The sequence below is a fragment of the Alosa pseudoharengus genome, unplaced genomic scaffold (assembly GCF_046254945.1).
Source record: "Alosa pseudoharengus isolate Yale_2024_CS ecotype anadromous, Long Island Sound unplaced genomic scaffold, YU_APseudo_1.1 YU_APseudo_1.1_scf_16, whole genome shotgun sequence".
NCBI classification, from domain to species: Eukaryota; Metazoa; Chordata; class Actinopteri; order Clupeiformes; family Clupeidae; genus Alosa; species Alosa pseudoharengus.
Window position 1 is genome coordinate 3,643,597 of NW_027468630.1, and position 16,598 is coordinate 3,660,194.

General features: G+C 40.6%; 1 protein-coding gene across 2 annotated transcripts; it reads right to left on the reverse strand.

Annotated features, from left to right (window-relative positions):
* Window positions 1–6,622: 6,622 nt before the first annotated feature.
* Window positions 6,623–16,575, reverse strand: LOC143125354 (mitochondrial inner membrane m-AAA protease component AFG3L1-like). 2 transcript variants are annotated; one of them, XM_076286739.1, is made up of 17 exons: window positions 16,131–16,575; window positions 15,734–15,818; window positions 15,536–15,616; window positions 15,297–15,433; window positions 14,798–14,947; window positions 14,529–14,603; window positions 14,236–14,360; window positions 13,755–14,031; window positions 13,379–13,516; window positions 12,942–13,095; window positions 10,989–11,096; window positions 10,104–10,229; window positions 9,794–9,904; window positions 9,300–9,415; window positions 8,647–8,847; window positions 8,172–8,366; window positions 6,623–7,984 (listed from the first exon to the last, which is right to left on the reverse strand). In XM_076286739.1, the coding sequence occupies exons 1-17, from the start codon at window positions 16,248–16,250 to the stop codon at window positions 7,769–7,771; spliced, it is 2,415 nt and encodes an 804-aa protein (XP_076142854.1). In that variant the 5' UTR covers window positions 16,251–16,575; the 3' UTR covers window positions 6,623–7,768. The 2 variants fall into 2 exon arrangements, with proteins under 2 accessions (XP_076142854.1, XP_076142855.1); XM_076286740.1 differs by having other exon boundaries at window positions 15,297–15,406; window positions 16,131–16,573.
* Window positions 16,576–16,598: the final 23 nt, after the last annotated feature.

The following is a 16,598-nucleotide window of genomic DNA, read 5'->3' on the forward strand; positions in this document are numbered from 1 at the left end:
ACCGTGTTATAGCACATTTGCTCCCCAAATGAATTAATTTGGAACTGTAAGGACTGAAGCAAAAACAACAACAACAACAAAAACACCTGGATCCAGATAGTCAAGTTTGAGCACTGAGGTCTTCTACCTTGTATGAAAATCTGAACTAAATCAGACCAGTACTGTAAACGTTAGAACACACACACACACACACACAAATGGCTGGACTGACCCGATTTAAAAACCTTTCTCCACCTTGTTGGGGTTAAGGGAAACAAGTAATCACAGGAAAGGATTCGGGAGAGGATAAAATATGTAAGTTGACGTGTTTATTGTCCAAACATTTTGAATTTGTAGCCCTACTACCGGTACTTATCTACGCCCAAACTGAACCATCCAGCTTAAACACATCATAAGTCTCTCAAACTGAACCATCCAGCTTAAACACATCATAAGTCTCTCAAACTGAACCATCCAGCTTAAACACATCATAAGTCTCTCAAACTGAACCATCCAGCTTAAACACATCATAAGTCTCTCAAACTGAACCATCCAGCTTAAACACATCATAAGTCTCTCAAACTGAACCATCCAGCTTAAACACATCATAAGTCTCTCAAACTGAACCATCCAGCTTAAACACATCATAAGTCTCTCAAACTGAACCATCCAGCTTAAACACATCATAAGTCTCTCAAACTGAACCATCCAGCTTAAACACATCATAAGTCATAAGTCTCTCAAACTGAACCATCCAGCTTAAACACATCATAAGTCTCTCAAACTGAACCATCCAGCTTAAACACATCATAAGTCTCTCAAACTGAACCATCCAGCTTAAACACATCATAAGTCTCTCAAACTGAACCATCCAGCTTAAACACATCATAAGTCATAAGTCTCTCAAACTGAACCATCCAGCTTAAACACATCATAAGTCATAAGTCTCTCAAACTGAACCATCCAGCTTAAACACATCATAAGTCTCTCAAACTGAACCATCCAGCTTAAACACATCATAAGTCTCTCAAACTGAACCATCCAGCTTAAACACATCATAAGTCATAAGTCTCTCAAACTGAACCATCCAGCTTAAACACATCATAAGTCATAAGTCTCTCAAACTGAACCATCCAGCTTAAACACATCATAAGTCATAAGTCTCTCAAACTGAACCATCCAGCTTAAACACATCATAAGTCTCTCAAACTGAACCATCCAGCTTAAACACATCATAAGTCTCTCAAACTGAACCATCCAGCTTAAACACATCATAAGTCATAAGTCTCTCAAACTGAACCATCCAGCTTAAACACATCATAAGTCTCTCAAACTGAACCATCCAGCTTAAACACATCATAAGTCTCTCAAACTGAACCATCCAGCTTAAACACATCATAAGTCTCTCAAACTGAACCATCCAGCTTAAACACATCATAAGTCTCTCAAACTGAACCATCCAGCTTAAACACATCATAAGTCTCTCAAACTGAACCATCCAGCTTAAACACATCATAAGTCATAAGTCTCTCAAACTGAACCATCCAGCTTAAACACATCATAAGTCTCTCAAACTGAACCATCCAGCTTAAACACATCATAAGTCATAAGTCTCTCAAACTGAACCATCCAGCTTAAACACATCATAAGTCTCTCAAACTGAACCATCCAGCTTAAACACATCATAAGTCATAAGTCTCTCAAACTGAACCATCCAGCTTAAACACATCATAAGTCATAAGTCTCTCAAACTGAACCATCCAGCTTAAACACATCATAAGTCTCTCAAACTGAACCATCCAGCTTAAACACATCATAAGTCATAAGTCTCTCAAACTGAACCATCCAGCTTAAACACATCATAAGTCTCTCAAACTGAACCATCCAGCTTAAACACATCATAAGTCTCTCAAACTGAACCATCCAGCTTAAACACATCATAAGTCTCTCAAACTGAACCATCCAGCTTAAACACATCATAAGTCTCTCAAACTGAACCATCCAGCTTAAACACATCATAAGTCTCTCAAACTGAACCATCCAGCTTAAACACATCATAAGTCTCCTCAAACTGAACCATCCAGCTTAAACACATCATAAGTCTCTCAAACTGAACCATCCAGCTTAAACACATCATAAGTCTCTCAAACTGAACCATCCAGCTTAAACACATCATAAGTCTCTCAAACTGAACCATCCAGCTTAAACACATCATAAGTCTCTCAAACTGAACCATCCAGCTTAAACACATCATAAGTCATAAGTCTCTCAAACTGAACCATCCAGCTTAAACACATCATAAGTCATAAGTCTCTCAAACTGAACCATCCAGCTTAAACACATCATAAGTCTCTCAAACTGAACCATCCAGCTTAAACACATCATAAGTCTCTCAAACTGAACCATCCAGCTTAAACACATCATAAGTCTCTCAAACTGAACCATCCAGCTTAAACACATCATAAGTCTCTCAAACTGAACCATCCAGCTTAAACACATCATAAGTCTCTCAAACTGAACCATCCAGCTTAAACACATCATAAGTCTCTCAAACTGAACCATCCAGCTTAAACACATCATAAGTCTCTCAAACTGAACCATCCAGCTTAAACACATCATAAGTCATAAGTCTCTCAAACTGAACCATCCAGCTTAAACACATCATAAGTCTCTCAAACTGAACCATCCAGCTTAAACACATCATAAGTCTCTCAAACTGAACCATCCAGCTTAAACACATCATAAGTCTCTCAAACTGAACCATCCAGCTTAAACACATCATAAGTCTCTCAAACTGAACCATCCAGCTTAAACACATCATAAGTCTCTCAAACTGAACCATCCAGCTTAAACACATCATAAGTCTCTCAAACTGAACCATCCAGCTTAAACACATCATAAGTCTCTCAAACTGAACCATCCAGCTTAAACACATCATAAGTCTCTCAAACTGAACCATCCAGCTTAAACACATCATAAGTCATAAGTCTCTCAAACTGAACCATCCAGCTTAAACACATCATAAGTCTCTCAAACTGAACCATCCAGCTTAAACACATCATAAGTCTCTCAAACTGAACCATCCAGCTTAAACACATCATAAGTCTCTCAAACTGAACCATCCAGCTTAAACACATCATAAGTCATAAGTCTCTCAAACTGAACCATCCAGCTTAAACACATCATAAGTCATAAGTCTCTCAAACTGAACCATCCAGCTTAAACACATCATAAGTCTCTCAAACTGAACCATCCAGCTTAAACACATCATAAGTCTCTCAAACTGAACCATCCAGCTTAAACACATCATAAGTCATAAGTCTCTCAAACTGAACCATCCAGCTTAAACACATCATAAGTCATAAGTCTCTCAAACTGAACCATCCAGCTTAAACACATCATAAGTCATAAGTCTCTCAAACTGAACCATCCAGCTTAAACACATCATAAGTCATAAGTCTCTCAAACTGAACCATCCAGCTTAAACACATCATAAGTCTCTCAAACTGAACCATCCAGCTTAAACACATCATAAGTCTCTCAAACTGAACCATCCAGCTTAAACACATCATAAGTCATAAGTCTCTCAAACTGAACCATCCAGCTTAAACACATCATAAGTCTCTCAAACTGAACCATCCAGCTTAAACACATCATAAGTCTCTCAAACTGAACCATCCAGCTTAAACACATCATAAGTCTCTCAAACTGAACCATCCAGCTTAAACACATCATAAGTCTCTCAAACTGAACCATCCAGCTTAAACACATCATAAGTCTCTCAAACTGAACCATCCAGCTTAAACACATCATAAGTCTCTCAAACTGAACCATCCAGCTTAAACACATCATAAGTCATAAGTCTCTCAAACTGAACCATCCAGCTTAAACACATCATAAGTCTCTCAAACTGAACCATCCAGCTTAAACACATCATAAGTCATAAGTCTCTCAAACTGAACCATCCAGCTTAAACACATCATAAGTCTCTCAAACTGAACCATCCAGCTTAAACACATCATAAGTCATAAGTCTCTCAAACTGAACCATCCAGCTTAAACACATCATAAGTCATAAGTCTCTCAAACTGAACCATCCAGCTTAAACACATCATAAGTCTCTCAAACTGAACCATCCAGCTTAAACACATCATAAGTCATAAGTCTCTCAAACTGAACCATCCAGCTTAAACACATCATAAGTCTCTCAAACTGAACCATCCAGCTTAAACACATCATAAGTCTCTCAAACTGAACCATCCAGCTTAAACACATCATAAGTCTCTCAAACTGAACCATCCAGCTTAAACACATCATAAGTCTCTCAAACTGAACCATCCAGCTTAAACACATCATAAGTCTCTCAAACTGAACCATCCAGCTTAAACACATCATAAGTCTCTCAAACTGAACCATCCAGCTTAAACACATCATAAGTCTCTCAAACTGAACCATCCAGCTTAAACACATCATAAGTCTCTCAAACTGAACCATCCAGCTTAAACACATCATAAGTCTCTCAAACTGAACCATCCAGCTTAAACACATCATAAGTCTCTCAAACTGAACCATCCAGCTTAAACACATCATAAGTCTCTCAAACTGAACCATCCAGCTTAAACACATCATAAGTCATAAGTCTCTCAAACTGAACCATCCAGCTTAAACACATCATAAGTCATAAGTCTCTCAAACTGAACCATCCAGCTTAAACACATCATAAGTCTCTCAAACTGAACCATCCAGCTTAAACACATCATAAGTCATAAGTCTCTCAAACTGAACCATCCAGCTTAAACACATCATAAGTCTCTCAAACTGAACCATCCAGCTTAAACACATCATAAGTCTCTCAAACTGAACCATCCAGCTTAAACACATCATAAGTCTCTCAAACTGAACCATCCAGCTTAAACACATCATAAGTCTCTCAAACTGAACCATCCAGCTTAAACACATCATAAGTCTCTCAAACTGAACCATCCAGCTTAAACACATCATAAGTCTCCCAAACTGAACCATCCAGCTTAAACACATCATAAGTCTCTCAAACTGAACCATCCAGCTTAAACACATCATAAGTCTCTCAAACTGAACCATCCAGCTTAAACACATCATAAGTCTCTCAAACTGAACCATCCAGCTTAAACACATCATAAGTCTCTCAAACTGAACCATCCAGCTTAAACACATCATAAGTCATAAGTCTCTCAAACTGAACCATCCAGCTTAAACACATCATAAGTCATAAGTCTCTCAAACTGAACCATCCAGCTTAAACACATCATAAGTCTCTCAAACTGAACCATCCAGCTTAAACACATCATAAGTCTCTCAAACTGAACCATCCAGCTTAAACACATCATAAGTCTCTCAAACTGAACCATCCAGCTTAAACACATCATAAGTCTCTCAAACTGAACCATCCAGCTTAAACACATCATAAGTCTCTCAAACTGAACCATCCAGCTTAAACACATCATAAGTCTCTCAAACTGAACCATCCAGCTTAAACACATCATAAGTCTCTCAAACTGAACCATCCAGCTTAAACACATCATAAGTCTCTCAAACTGAACCATCCAGCTTAAACACATCATAAGTCTCTCAAACTGAACCATCCAGCTTAAACACATCATAAGTCTCTCAAACTGAACCATCCAGCTTAAACACATCATAAGTCTCTCAAACTGAACCATCCAGCTTAAACACATCATAAGTCTCTCAAACTGAACCATCCAGCTTAAACACATCATAAGTCATAAGTCTCTCAAACTGAACCATCCAGCTTAAACACATCATAAGTCATAATAACTCAAACGGTTCCTCTCCCTTCATTTCCTTCCCTTTTACTCTTTACAATTAAAGATGTTAATCAAACGTAGGCGGTGCCCCCCCCCCCCCCCCCCCCCCCCCCCCCCCCCCCCCCCCCCCCCCAAAGTCAGACATGCAGACAGGGCCTACAAGTTTCAGCTTTCAGGGCACTATGGAGACTCAGCAGCTTCCATTGACCTAATAGACTTGAGTGCTACTCATGTACATTGGACAGACTGTGTCAACTGTTCCCTTTACGTTTTGAAGACTAACATTGTGGGATTGTCATGTGATATCAGACTGCTTTACTGAAGCGCTTTGAGATTTAATCTTTCACAGTATGTATGCTAAAAAAAGCATACAATCCTTTCATCGTAGTACAGCCACAAGCATAACATGATTATCGTAAGAATGTTGTAGAACAGGTTTTCTTTTGCCTCTTCAAAAATGTGTGCATTGCGCCAAGAAGGAGAACGTAAATAAAATGGAAATATTATGTATTCTGTTCACCACCGTGCAACATGGTAAGAATAGCCACTGTGCATTATGGCTAATCTAGAATGGGACCACTGTGCATTATGGCTAATCTAGAATGGGACCGCTGCAGTGGTAGACAGGAGGCACTTGTTTGTCCCTTCAAGATGCACAGTTAGGGAGCAATCTCGTGACCTTCGTGAACTTTGAAAATATTGGTGCCTTCTCAAAATGGAAAAAAAGTCACCGAAAACACAAACTCCCCATAAGACTATACAGGAAGATGAACCACTTAGTGAGGTCATACCAAGTAATGAGAACCCCCCCACACACACACATAAAATAAATGGCAATGTTGATAACTTCATTTTACTAATACACAACATATCCTTCAGCCATATCAAGCTATTTCTCTTATTTAAGCACAAATGACTTTATTTATTCACAGATAAAGCTGTCTCAGCAGCTTTTTCACTAGAGCATGAACAGTAACAAATTACTGGAGAAAAAACAAAAAAACAATGGACTTCACTTGGATTAACAGCAGGGAAAACCAAGTCTTTCCAGCTGGAATGCAAAGCGCTGGAAGTCAGAAACCAGGAGAGCAAACGGTCATATTTAATAAAAGACACCAGAACTCAATTCAAATGTACATTTTGGTGCCAGCAGACGTGTCTATAAGAGGCACATATTAAGCGACAAACACATTGTCGGCGATTCATTATCAAACCATTATTTCGCCTGCAATTACATGAACATCTCATGTTCTCTTATGGTCACTCCACTAGAATCCTCTATGTCTGAATGGGGCATTACATACATCTGTCTACTGTATGTGCCTACACACAGATACGCATACATAAACATACACGCATACATACGTACTCACACAAACACACCCACTATAGACTGCATGATTCACTTCCAAATTTTTGCATAGCAGGCAAAACAGCAGGCCAACAGTCTTACAGTATTTTTGTGTCGCTTGTTCAACACAGTTCTTCGCATTATTAGAGTGACCACTTCATCAAGCTTATTTACAACGTTTTGTGACCACTAACACTCATGGTTATAAGGCAAGGCATGATACGATTCACACCACAATCTTCAGAGCACAATATTCCATTTTAAACATGGATATTACTGTACTGTACTATTCAGAACCTGAATAGAACATGGATATTACTGTACTGTACTATTCAGAACCTGAATAAAAAAATACTGAATATGGGATATTACTGCACTATTCAGCACTTAAATAAAAAAAAAAGATGATTGCACATTCCGGGTCAGTGGAATTGAAGTGTCCATCTAGGGAAGCAGGTCAGCTTTGAAACCAAAGCCTCTTACCACCCTGCCCCCTGCCATACAGTGAGTCCATTGAGTACCGTATACCAGTATACATCCCCATAGCACTATACTGACCCTGCTGGGGGGAGGCCAGGCTCCAGGTCCTGATGCCAAGCCCACGCGACACGAAACCACACGTGCTGTATGCCAGTCTAGACGTATAAAGCTCCTTTAAGCTGTTGTGGGGGATCCTCTTTCTCCTGGTTCCAGTTTTTTAAGCCTTCTGGTAGACTGGTGTCCTCCTCGAAAGTGCCCGTGCCCTCTACAAAGTCCTCGTAGGAGGACTTCTCCTCACAGAGCCTCGGCCCCAGAAGCTCGAGCATGTCCCCTTTGTCCAACACTTCCCTCTCCAAGAGGCGTTTACCCACCTGAGGCAGCAGAGAAATCAAGAAAGTTTTTTTTTTTATCATTTCTTTGTTTTAGAAAAGGCTCTATGCCTTATGTTTCCTTTGACTTTTATAACTTAATAAAAGAAAACTTCTCAGAAGCCTCACTTTATGGCAGGCTTTAGTAATGTACACAGTGCACTGTGCATTTCTCTCCTCCAGTTCTTACCTTCTCCACTAAGTCCCGTTTGTCGGTGATGAGCTGCTGTGTCCTGATGAAGGCCTTGTTGATGAGCTGGCGCACTTCTCTGTCGATGAGCTGCGCAGTGGCCTCACTGTAGGGTTTCTCGGACATGAACTCCCCTGGCTGGGCCAGGTCATAGGACAACTGACCCAACGAGTCATTCATGCCGAACTGCACTATCTGAAACAAGATTTCATTTATATTTAGAAGATGCCTTTATTCAAAGCAACTCACAGAAATTCACAAAATATATTATACATTCAATTTCTATATATGGCATAATTATTTGATATTGCAACAGAGCTTTGGGTTCTTTGAATGTAAATGGTTGTTAGCCTATATTAAAATGTGTATACAAAAATGAGTGTGAGTGAGCAGCGTGTGTGTAAGGGGGAAGGGACCTCAGTGGGTGCTGGGTTGCATCTGGGATGGCACACACTAGCGGAGACAGGGGACGCACCTGTGCATAAGCAGACTGCGTGACCTTCCTCAAGTCGTCCTGGGCACCTGTGGTGATCCTGCCGAAGAACTCCTGCTCTGCTACGCGACCTCCCAGCATCATGCACATCCTGTCAAACAGCTGCTCCCGGGTGAACAGGTACTGCTCCTTTGGCAGGTACTGCGCGTAACCCAGGCCTTTCCCCCGAGGAATGATTGACAACTGTGGGTGAAAAGGAAAACACAAAATCTATAGTCTTGCTGTAGGTGAAGCAGTATTCTTTACCCTTACACAATCAAACTCTATTAGACATCTTCTACCATCCACATTTAGTACAGATACACATCATACTGTCTCAAAGTTAAACATGAACAGGCTGCTACAAAACAATGAAAGACTGACTGAATTTAGGTCAGCCAGACAAAAAGCTTTTTATAATCCTTAACGTAACAACCATGACTACAATCCTTAATCTACAGGTAAACCTGACTGACGTCGAGATCAAGGGTTGAAGTTCGATCTAAGCAGCAGAATGTGCATATTCATGTAATATTACAGATTTGAATGAATAACAATCTTAAGCTGACAGGTGGCTAGTGGAGTCAAATTCATACAACAAGGAGCAATAGTGCTTTAATCTCCTGCCAATTATCCTATCAACTTTGAGGCAGAACCTTGAGAAGGGGGTCAGCGTGCTCCAGGAACCAGCCCACCACAGCATGGCCAGCCTCATGGTAGGCCACGGTGGTCTTCTCAGTGGGCTGAAGGACCTGGGTCTTCTTCTCCAGGCCTGAGGGCAAGCATGGTGGAAAACACTTAGCATGTGGATCTGATACCTCATGTGTGGGTGAAAAACACTTCAGATGCATCCTGACCAGTGGCCTCAATGATCTGACCACCCTTGTTTTTTTGTGTGATTTGAAATCGAATGACTGTTTTGGAATGTTTTTTTGCGTGTGCTTTGTAATGGGTTGGCTAACTGGGTATTGGGTATTGGCTTCTGTCTATGTCCTCAATAACTGAATTAACAACCATGGTGGTACGCAGTGGTCTATCATTCATTAATATGTAATGTAATATGATACCAGAATCCCTGAAGTTATCAGAAATAATGAGAACAAAGAATTCCAGAGAGCACTTCATTACAGCATTTTGAAAAGTGACTCACCTCCAATAACTCTCTCTATGGCATGTTCAAAGTGCTTAGCCTTGATTGCTTTGTTGAGATGTCTGGCAGCAATGAGTGCTGCTTCATTGCACACATTAGCTATGTCAGCACCTAGCAATAGAGAAATAAGCAGGGTGATGATTTAATATGAACTGTTGAAATAATATCACTACCTGTTACACTATATATGGTAATACTACCACTACCCTGTCTTTACATGCATCACTTAACAAAGCCTTCTAGAAGAGCCATAAGATCCATATGTTTAATGCATGTGGTTTAAGCTGATGGCCACAGTACCAATACTCACCAGTGAAGCCAGGGGTTAAAGCAGCAAGCTTCCTGGCGAGGGCATTGGAGTCTATACTTGGGTCCAGTCTCAGTGGACGCAGATGCACCTTAAAGACTGACGCCCTGCCTTTGATGTCCGGTGGACCTGTGAAAAATGAGGGGGAGAGAAAAGAAGTTAAAGGTTAAAGGTCGTGAGACATAACATCAGTGTTAGACATGAAGGGTAACAACACAACCTCCTGAGCGAGTAAAGGCTCGGGTTACATAACAGGACTATAAATAGACGGGCCACTAGCTAAATCAGTTCTTTCCATTTTCCATGTCAGCCTCACATCTGGCCCATGGGTAAATTTAGGTTTCAACTAGAGGATATGGTTCAAACGTATTGGCTAAGTAAAACATGTAAATCTGACAGAAAAAGACACAAAGCTTTTCACAAATCAACACTGGTCTATAAAGAAATAATTTTCCAAACTAACTTCTGCAGAGGTTTGTATTAAAATATGAAAGAGGAGAGAAAGGAAAGGATCTTGGCACAAAGCGATAAAAACTTTGCTACTTCTGACGCAAGCTCCCAATGAGCTTTTCTGAGGTGGTGACCTACAGTAGGCTTAGGTTCATCCCTGCACAGGGACGAGCAGTAAAAACCCCTGTAGCCCTTGTAGTCCTCACTCACGCCACACAACCAACTCTAATCTCCAAAACGTAGCTCCCCATGCAACAGCAGAGCAGATAATCTTGTTTCATCACTTTAATTTAAGATGGCTAAGGAGTGGATTTGCTGCAATTGCCGAGACATTCTGTGAGGTTCTGTGTAATCCTAATACTGAGAGACGTAGATGCAGGAGTCGTTAATGCAGGAGTCGTTATCTCTGGGTGACAGGCCAGGGGTTGGGATACTCACCGATGTAAATCTGCCTGTCGAACCGGCCAGGCCTCAACAGAGCAGGGTCTAAGACGTCCACTCGATTGGTTCCTGCCAAGACGACCACGTTGGTGCTGCTGTTGAAGCCTAGGAGATCCAATAAAGAAGAAAAAAATTAATTCCTACTGGACCGATCTTCCTATACAATTTATGGATTCAACTTGCATTGGAAATGACTTGTGCACATGACAGGACATTTGCATGCACTGTAATAATGCATTAAGTTTGGTTTGACAGTATTACTGGTTTGACAGTAATTTAAGCTTTGAACGTCACATCACAAAGCTCATACAGTCTTGTTTCTATCACCTCAGAAATTTTTCCAAGATTAGTTCCATCTTAACTTTTAAAGACACTGAGACCATTATACATGCATTTATTTCTTCACGCCTGGATTACTGCAATAGTCTTTTTTCTTGTCTGAACCAAAAATCTATAAAGAGACTTCAAACTGTTCAGAATTCAGCTGCCCGGCTTCTTACTAAGACAAAGTACTGTAATCACATTACTCCTGTTTTAGCCTCACTGCACTGGCTCCCAGTAAGCTTTAGAATTGATTTCAAGATTCTTCTGATTACTGATTAAAGCTCTACATGGCCTGTCTCCCAACTACATATCTGATCTCCTAGTACCTTATACACCTGTACGTACTTTAAGATCATCTGGTAGTGGTTTCCTAACTATTCCTAAGGTCAATCTCAAAACTAAAGGGGAGAGAGCATTTAGTGTCAGGGCACCTAGGCTCTGGAATGACCTGCCTGATGAAATCAGGTCAGCCAAGTCAGTATGCTCTTTTAAATCCCTCCTTAAAACTCATCTTTACAAGCAAGCCTTCCTTAGTTTTGTTTAAGTAATATACTTCATTTTCTGTTAAGTTTATTAAGTTTTATTTCAGTGTTAAGTTTTATTTCAGTAAGTTTTATTTCAGCGTCAAGTTTTATTTCAGTAAGTTTTATTTCAGTGTCAAGTTTTATTTCAGTATCCTAAGTTTTATTTCAGTGTCAAGTTTTATTTCAGTAAGTTTTATTTCAGTGTAAGTTTATTTTCCTTTTTCAAATTTATGTTAAGTTCTAATTGAATTAGTATATATTATTTGATTGTTATATTATTATGTCTTATTTGCATTTTCATTTATGTTGATATTGTACAGCACTTTGTAACTTTGTTTTGAAAAGTGCTATATAAATAAAGATTATTATTATATATTATTATTAATAATAGTGCATCAAGTGAATAACACGTACTAAACAAACAAGAACATCTGATGAATGAATGAAGATCATTCAACCAACACAAATCTCACTCCATGTTATCCAACAAATGAGACCATTCAGCAATCGCATCACAAATGGTGCAACTATGACTTAATGTCTTAAGCAAATAAAAGGCCATACTAACTACAATCCACAACTACCTGACTGGACCAAGAGGTCTGTTATGTAGACTTATGTAACCACACAACCTGCTACGAATTACAGTCATTACCTCATTAAGAGGCTTTTGAGAAATATAAACTGGATTCAGAACATTTTGCAAGATCCTAGTTCAATGTTTTTTATCAATTCACATTCCTCCAGAGGAGCTCAGCTTAGAGAACAGGCCATAGCAATTATCAAGATCTTCAACTGCACTTGGATCTCTTCACTCTCAACACACATGAAAAGCAGCTTCAGGAAGGAAGACTGACTGCATTTCATCCCCAGCAGCTACTCCACACAGTCAATCTCCTAAATCTGTCCCAGATGTCAATGACACATATATAACACCCTCCAACGAATGATAATTATCAATAGCATTCATCTCATTTGTATGGCACAGATGTCAAACCCAGCACACTCATCCAGCCAAGTCAAAACTTGCCTCAGGTCAATGGGGCTAAAAACTTTCATGACCCACAATCCCTTCTGTCCGAAACTAACAATCCATACATACCGTCCATCTCCACCAGCAGTTGGTTCAGGGTGTTCTCCTGCTCGCTCTGCCCACCGAGCTCCCCTCGGCCCCGCTTTCGGCCCACTGCGTCAATCTCGTCGATGAAGAGAATACATGGAGCGTTCTTCCTGGCCATATTGAACATGTCTCTCATCTGAAAAGATGAGCAAAATTACACGACACTCTTGTCTGTCACATATACAGTTTTACTGATATTTATTGGATTTTCACGCAGATCCGCTCTGTCCATCACTGCTTCAATGTTGACTTATCTATTCCACATTTTCAGATCTGTAATACTAATAATATTACACTCAATTGTTGTAATATTGAGGGTAATACAGTAAGATCTGTAGCACTTGGTGTAAACTAGTGTTACAGTTTTTATGTTTGAAATATGGAAATCCTCTTTAGAGTATCTGAAAGGCGATTCTCACCCTAGCTGGTCCAACTCCCACAAACACCTCCTGGAACTCAGAGCCGTTGACCGTGATAAAGGGGACATTTGCCTCTCCAGCCATAGCCTTGGCCAGCAGAGTCTTCCCAGTCCCCGGGGGTCCTGACAGCACTGCCCCCTGGAGGGCAGAGACAACATGACCACAATAGGATTAAGACAACACCATGCATGTTTGTGAGTAATGAAATTAGGGACCACTGGCTGCTAAACCTTGCTTGTAACTTTCCACTAATACTCAAATGAAGGAAACACCAATGACATTTATTTTTCTAAGATGCTATATTTACAAGTATTCTCATGAGAAGAGGAAGAGAGAACACACTATAATTCTAATTACTGTAATTACAATTCTGTACCTTGGGGATTTTGGCTCCCAGGTCCTGGTATTGTTTAGGGCTTTTCAGGAAGTTGACTAACTCCATGATCTCAACTTTGGCCTCTTCACAGCCAGCCACGTCCTTAAACCTGACGCTGATGTTGCCCTTTATCATCTTGGCTTTGGATTCACTCATGCTGGAGGGGTTGTTCCGGCTCCCACCACCCCCACGGCCCCCCATCATGGGCCCTTGCCTCAGAGCGAAGAGCAGGAATCCCAGTAGAAGTGCAGTAGGGAGCAAGCTGATCAGGAAAGAGCTAAACAGCAGAAAGGGGAGTAAACCAAAACAACACAGCTTAATCACAGCTTTATTGTTCCTATACCAATCAAAACAGACATGCCTCTGATGTCCTGATTACTTCAGACTCAGCTGGAACAATAAACAGTGAGCTCTGGAGATGCTTTGAGAGTGTTAGTGCAGGAGAATGAATGCGGCCTTCTCTGTGTGCATGTGAACGCACCCATCACTCTCTGTGCTGTACACCACTGGCACTTTGTGAGGAGATTCCATGCCGAGCTCGTTCTGTGCCAACTCCAGGTTACGTTCAAACGTCTCCACACTCCCTATGTTGAACCACACGAAACTCTGCAGGCGCACACACACATATACACACACACACACACACACACGCGCACACACACACAGAGCAAATTTACTAAACCATTCCTAATTGTGCTAACAACCAAATTGATCTATGGCTATCAGTGTGTGATAGGAAAGAAGTGGGTTTTAAGGGGAAGTGATGTCACTTGCCACATCAGAAGTGTTCACTCCTGGCGCTGGGATTACTTTGACATATTGCTTGTTGATCACTTCTAGGCGGTCAACCTGTAAAGCAAGTATACTTAGAAAGTGAGGATTCGACCACCAACGTTGCATAATGAGATTAAAAAAAACTTTTAACGTATGAGAATCGTCATTGCTTAAACCAAAGTGGCAATTTTGGAAAATTGATGCACTCTTCTCCACCAATGATGCCTCTTTAGAGATACAAACAATCAAAATTAGTTGCAAGTTCTCACCAGTCCTTGAGTGAGGTAGTAGTTTACAAAATCTCTCCACGAGATCTCCTTTCCGGTCTCCCTTAAGTGCAAGTAAACAAACGCTGACAGCATTCCAGCCGCTGCAAAAGCCACATGCTGGAAAGTTTTCTTGTCCCAGGGGAAGTCTCCCTGTCCAGTGAAGAGGGGGGAAGAATGAGAACAGACAACGAGTAAGCACAGACCTGTCATCACGTCTACAGAAGACTGCATTTCACTCAACCTGGTATCAATCAATCAACTGTTGATACCAACACTGGCTGCTACTATCAGCTGGCAAGTGTGCATTCTCAAGAGCCCAAAGTCAGACAAGGGTGTTACATATTCACTGATTATTTAAGATCAGGGCGCAACAGTTACACAATATAGATTTATGGAAAATATGGGTTAAGTCTGAGCTGGCAGAAGTTACTGCAGTGCGAAATTAATCAAAAAGCTTTGCAGCGGAGTAGTGGAGCCAGTTTATATCGTCAACACGAACCCTCTGAATGCGGGTCCACCAGTTCTCATCTTCGCCGTTGTTGCCCCCTCCTTGTCCACCACCACTTTCTTTTCCTCTGCCGCCTCCGTGTACTTTTCTTCTAATTTCACCTGACAGAAGATCATTAGAGTTCACATCTAAAAATATCAGACATACCAATGGATTTGTTAGGCTAAAGTTAGAAGTAATGCAACTTCAGCAAATAGATGCATGAATGAATTGTCATTTAAGTTACATACTTTTGGGTTCATCACATGATTTCATGACACCAGGGGACTCTTCTGAATCTTCACTTTTCTTGGGGAAATACTTCTCAAAACCTACAAAGCAAAGTATAGTGTCTGAGGACTATTTCAATTTCAGTCTGAAACTATATGTCTGAAACTATATGTCTGATAGTTGAGCTTTTCACGCCAGTCATCTCAGCCTTAGCCTACCTCTTGGAGGCTTGACGGAAAGCAATCTGGACAAACTGGTAACTTCTTTTCCTCCAAGTAACAGACTTTTCTTTAAACTCATATTCTGTTGACAAAAAAGTCGATTGCATAATATAATCATACATATGTCTCTTCAAGTCAAATAATTGGACAGAAAGCCTAGCTACTCCAACCAGGAATAAATGTAGGGAAAGGGAAAAGGGGCAGGTCAAAGTTGTTACTTGTTTAACAACAGTGCAGACCAACTCGAATGGTTGTGCATATCACAGCAATTGCAAAAGTGGTCAATTAATTACTTAAAAAGGCAAACAAGTGATAATACAATAAAGCTTGAAAACACTTGCTATTTGCATTTTCGTCCTTGTTTTGAGCATGAGACAAAAGTAAAAGAACATACCGTCACCGTCGACGTACAGTATTTCAGCGCTGCAAATGTGCTCGAATTTTTTCCTATGGCATTTGATCCGAATTTGATGGGCCCCGAGGCCGTCAAAAGCAGTCCAAACATCCGAACCATGATTGCAGTAAGCAATTAAGTTTTCGTTGTGCTGTGGCGAGAATTTGTTTACTTGTTCACACGTAGCATGATCGTTGGAGTCCCACTGAGATCGATGTTGGTCTTTTAAGAGACAACACAGCTACGTTCACAAAGCCAGCGAGGTACTTTACTCCAATGACCTAATTCGCGCAATACGATTGGTTAAAGCTACATGACCTACAACGAATCGAAGCGGGGCTTATGAAAACAACAGTCACATGTTCCCCAGCTGTAGAGAGAGTGGTAGGTGGTATATTTCTCATCTCAGCCTGGTGGGCGTGTCGGCAAACGGCGAATTTGATGCTAGAGAACACAATGTACTCAACA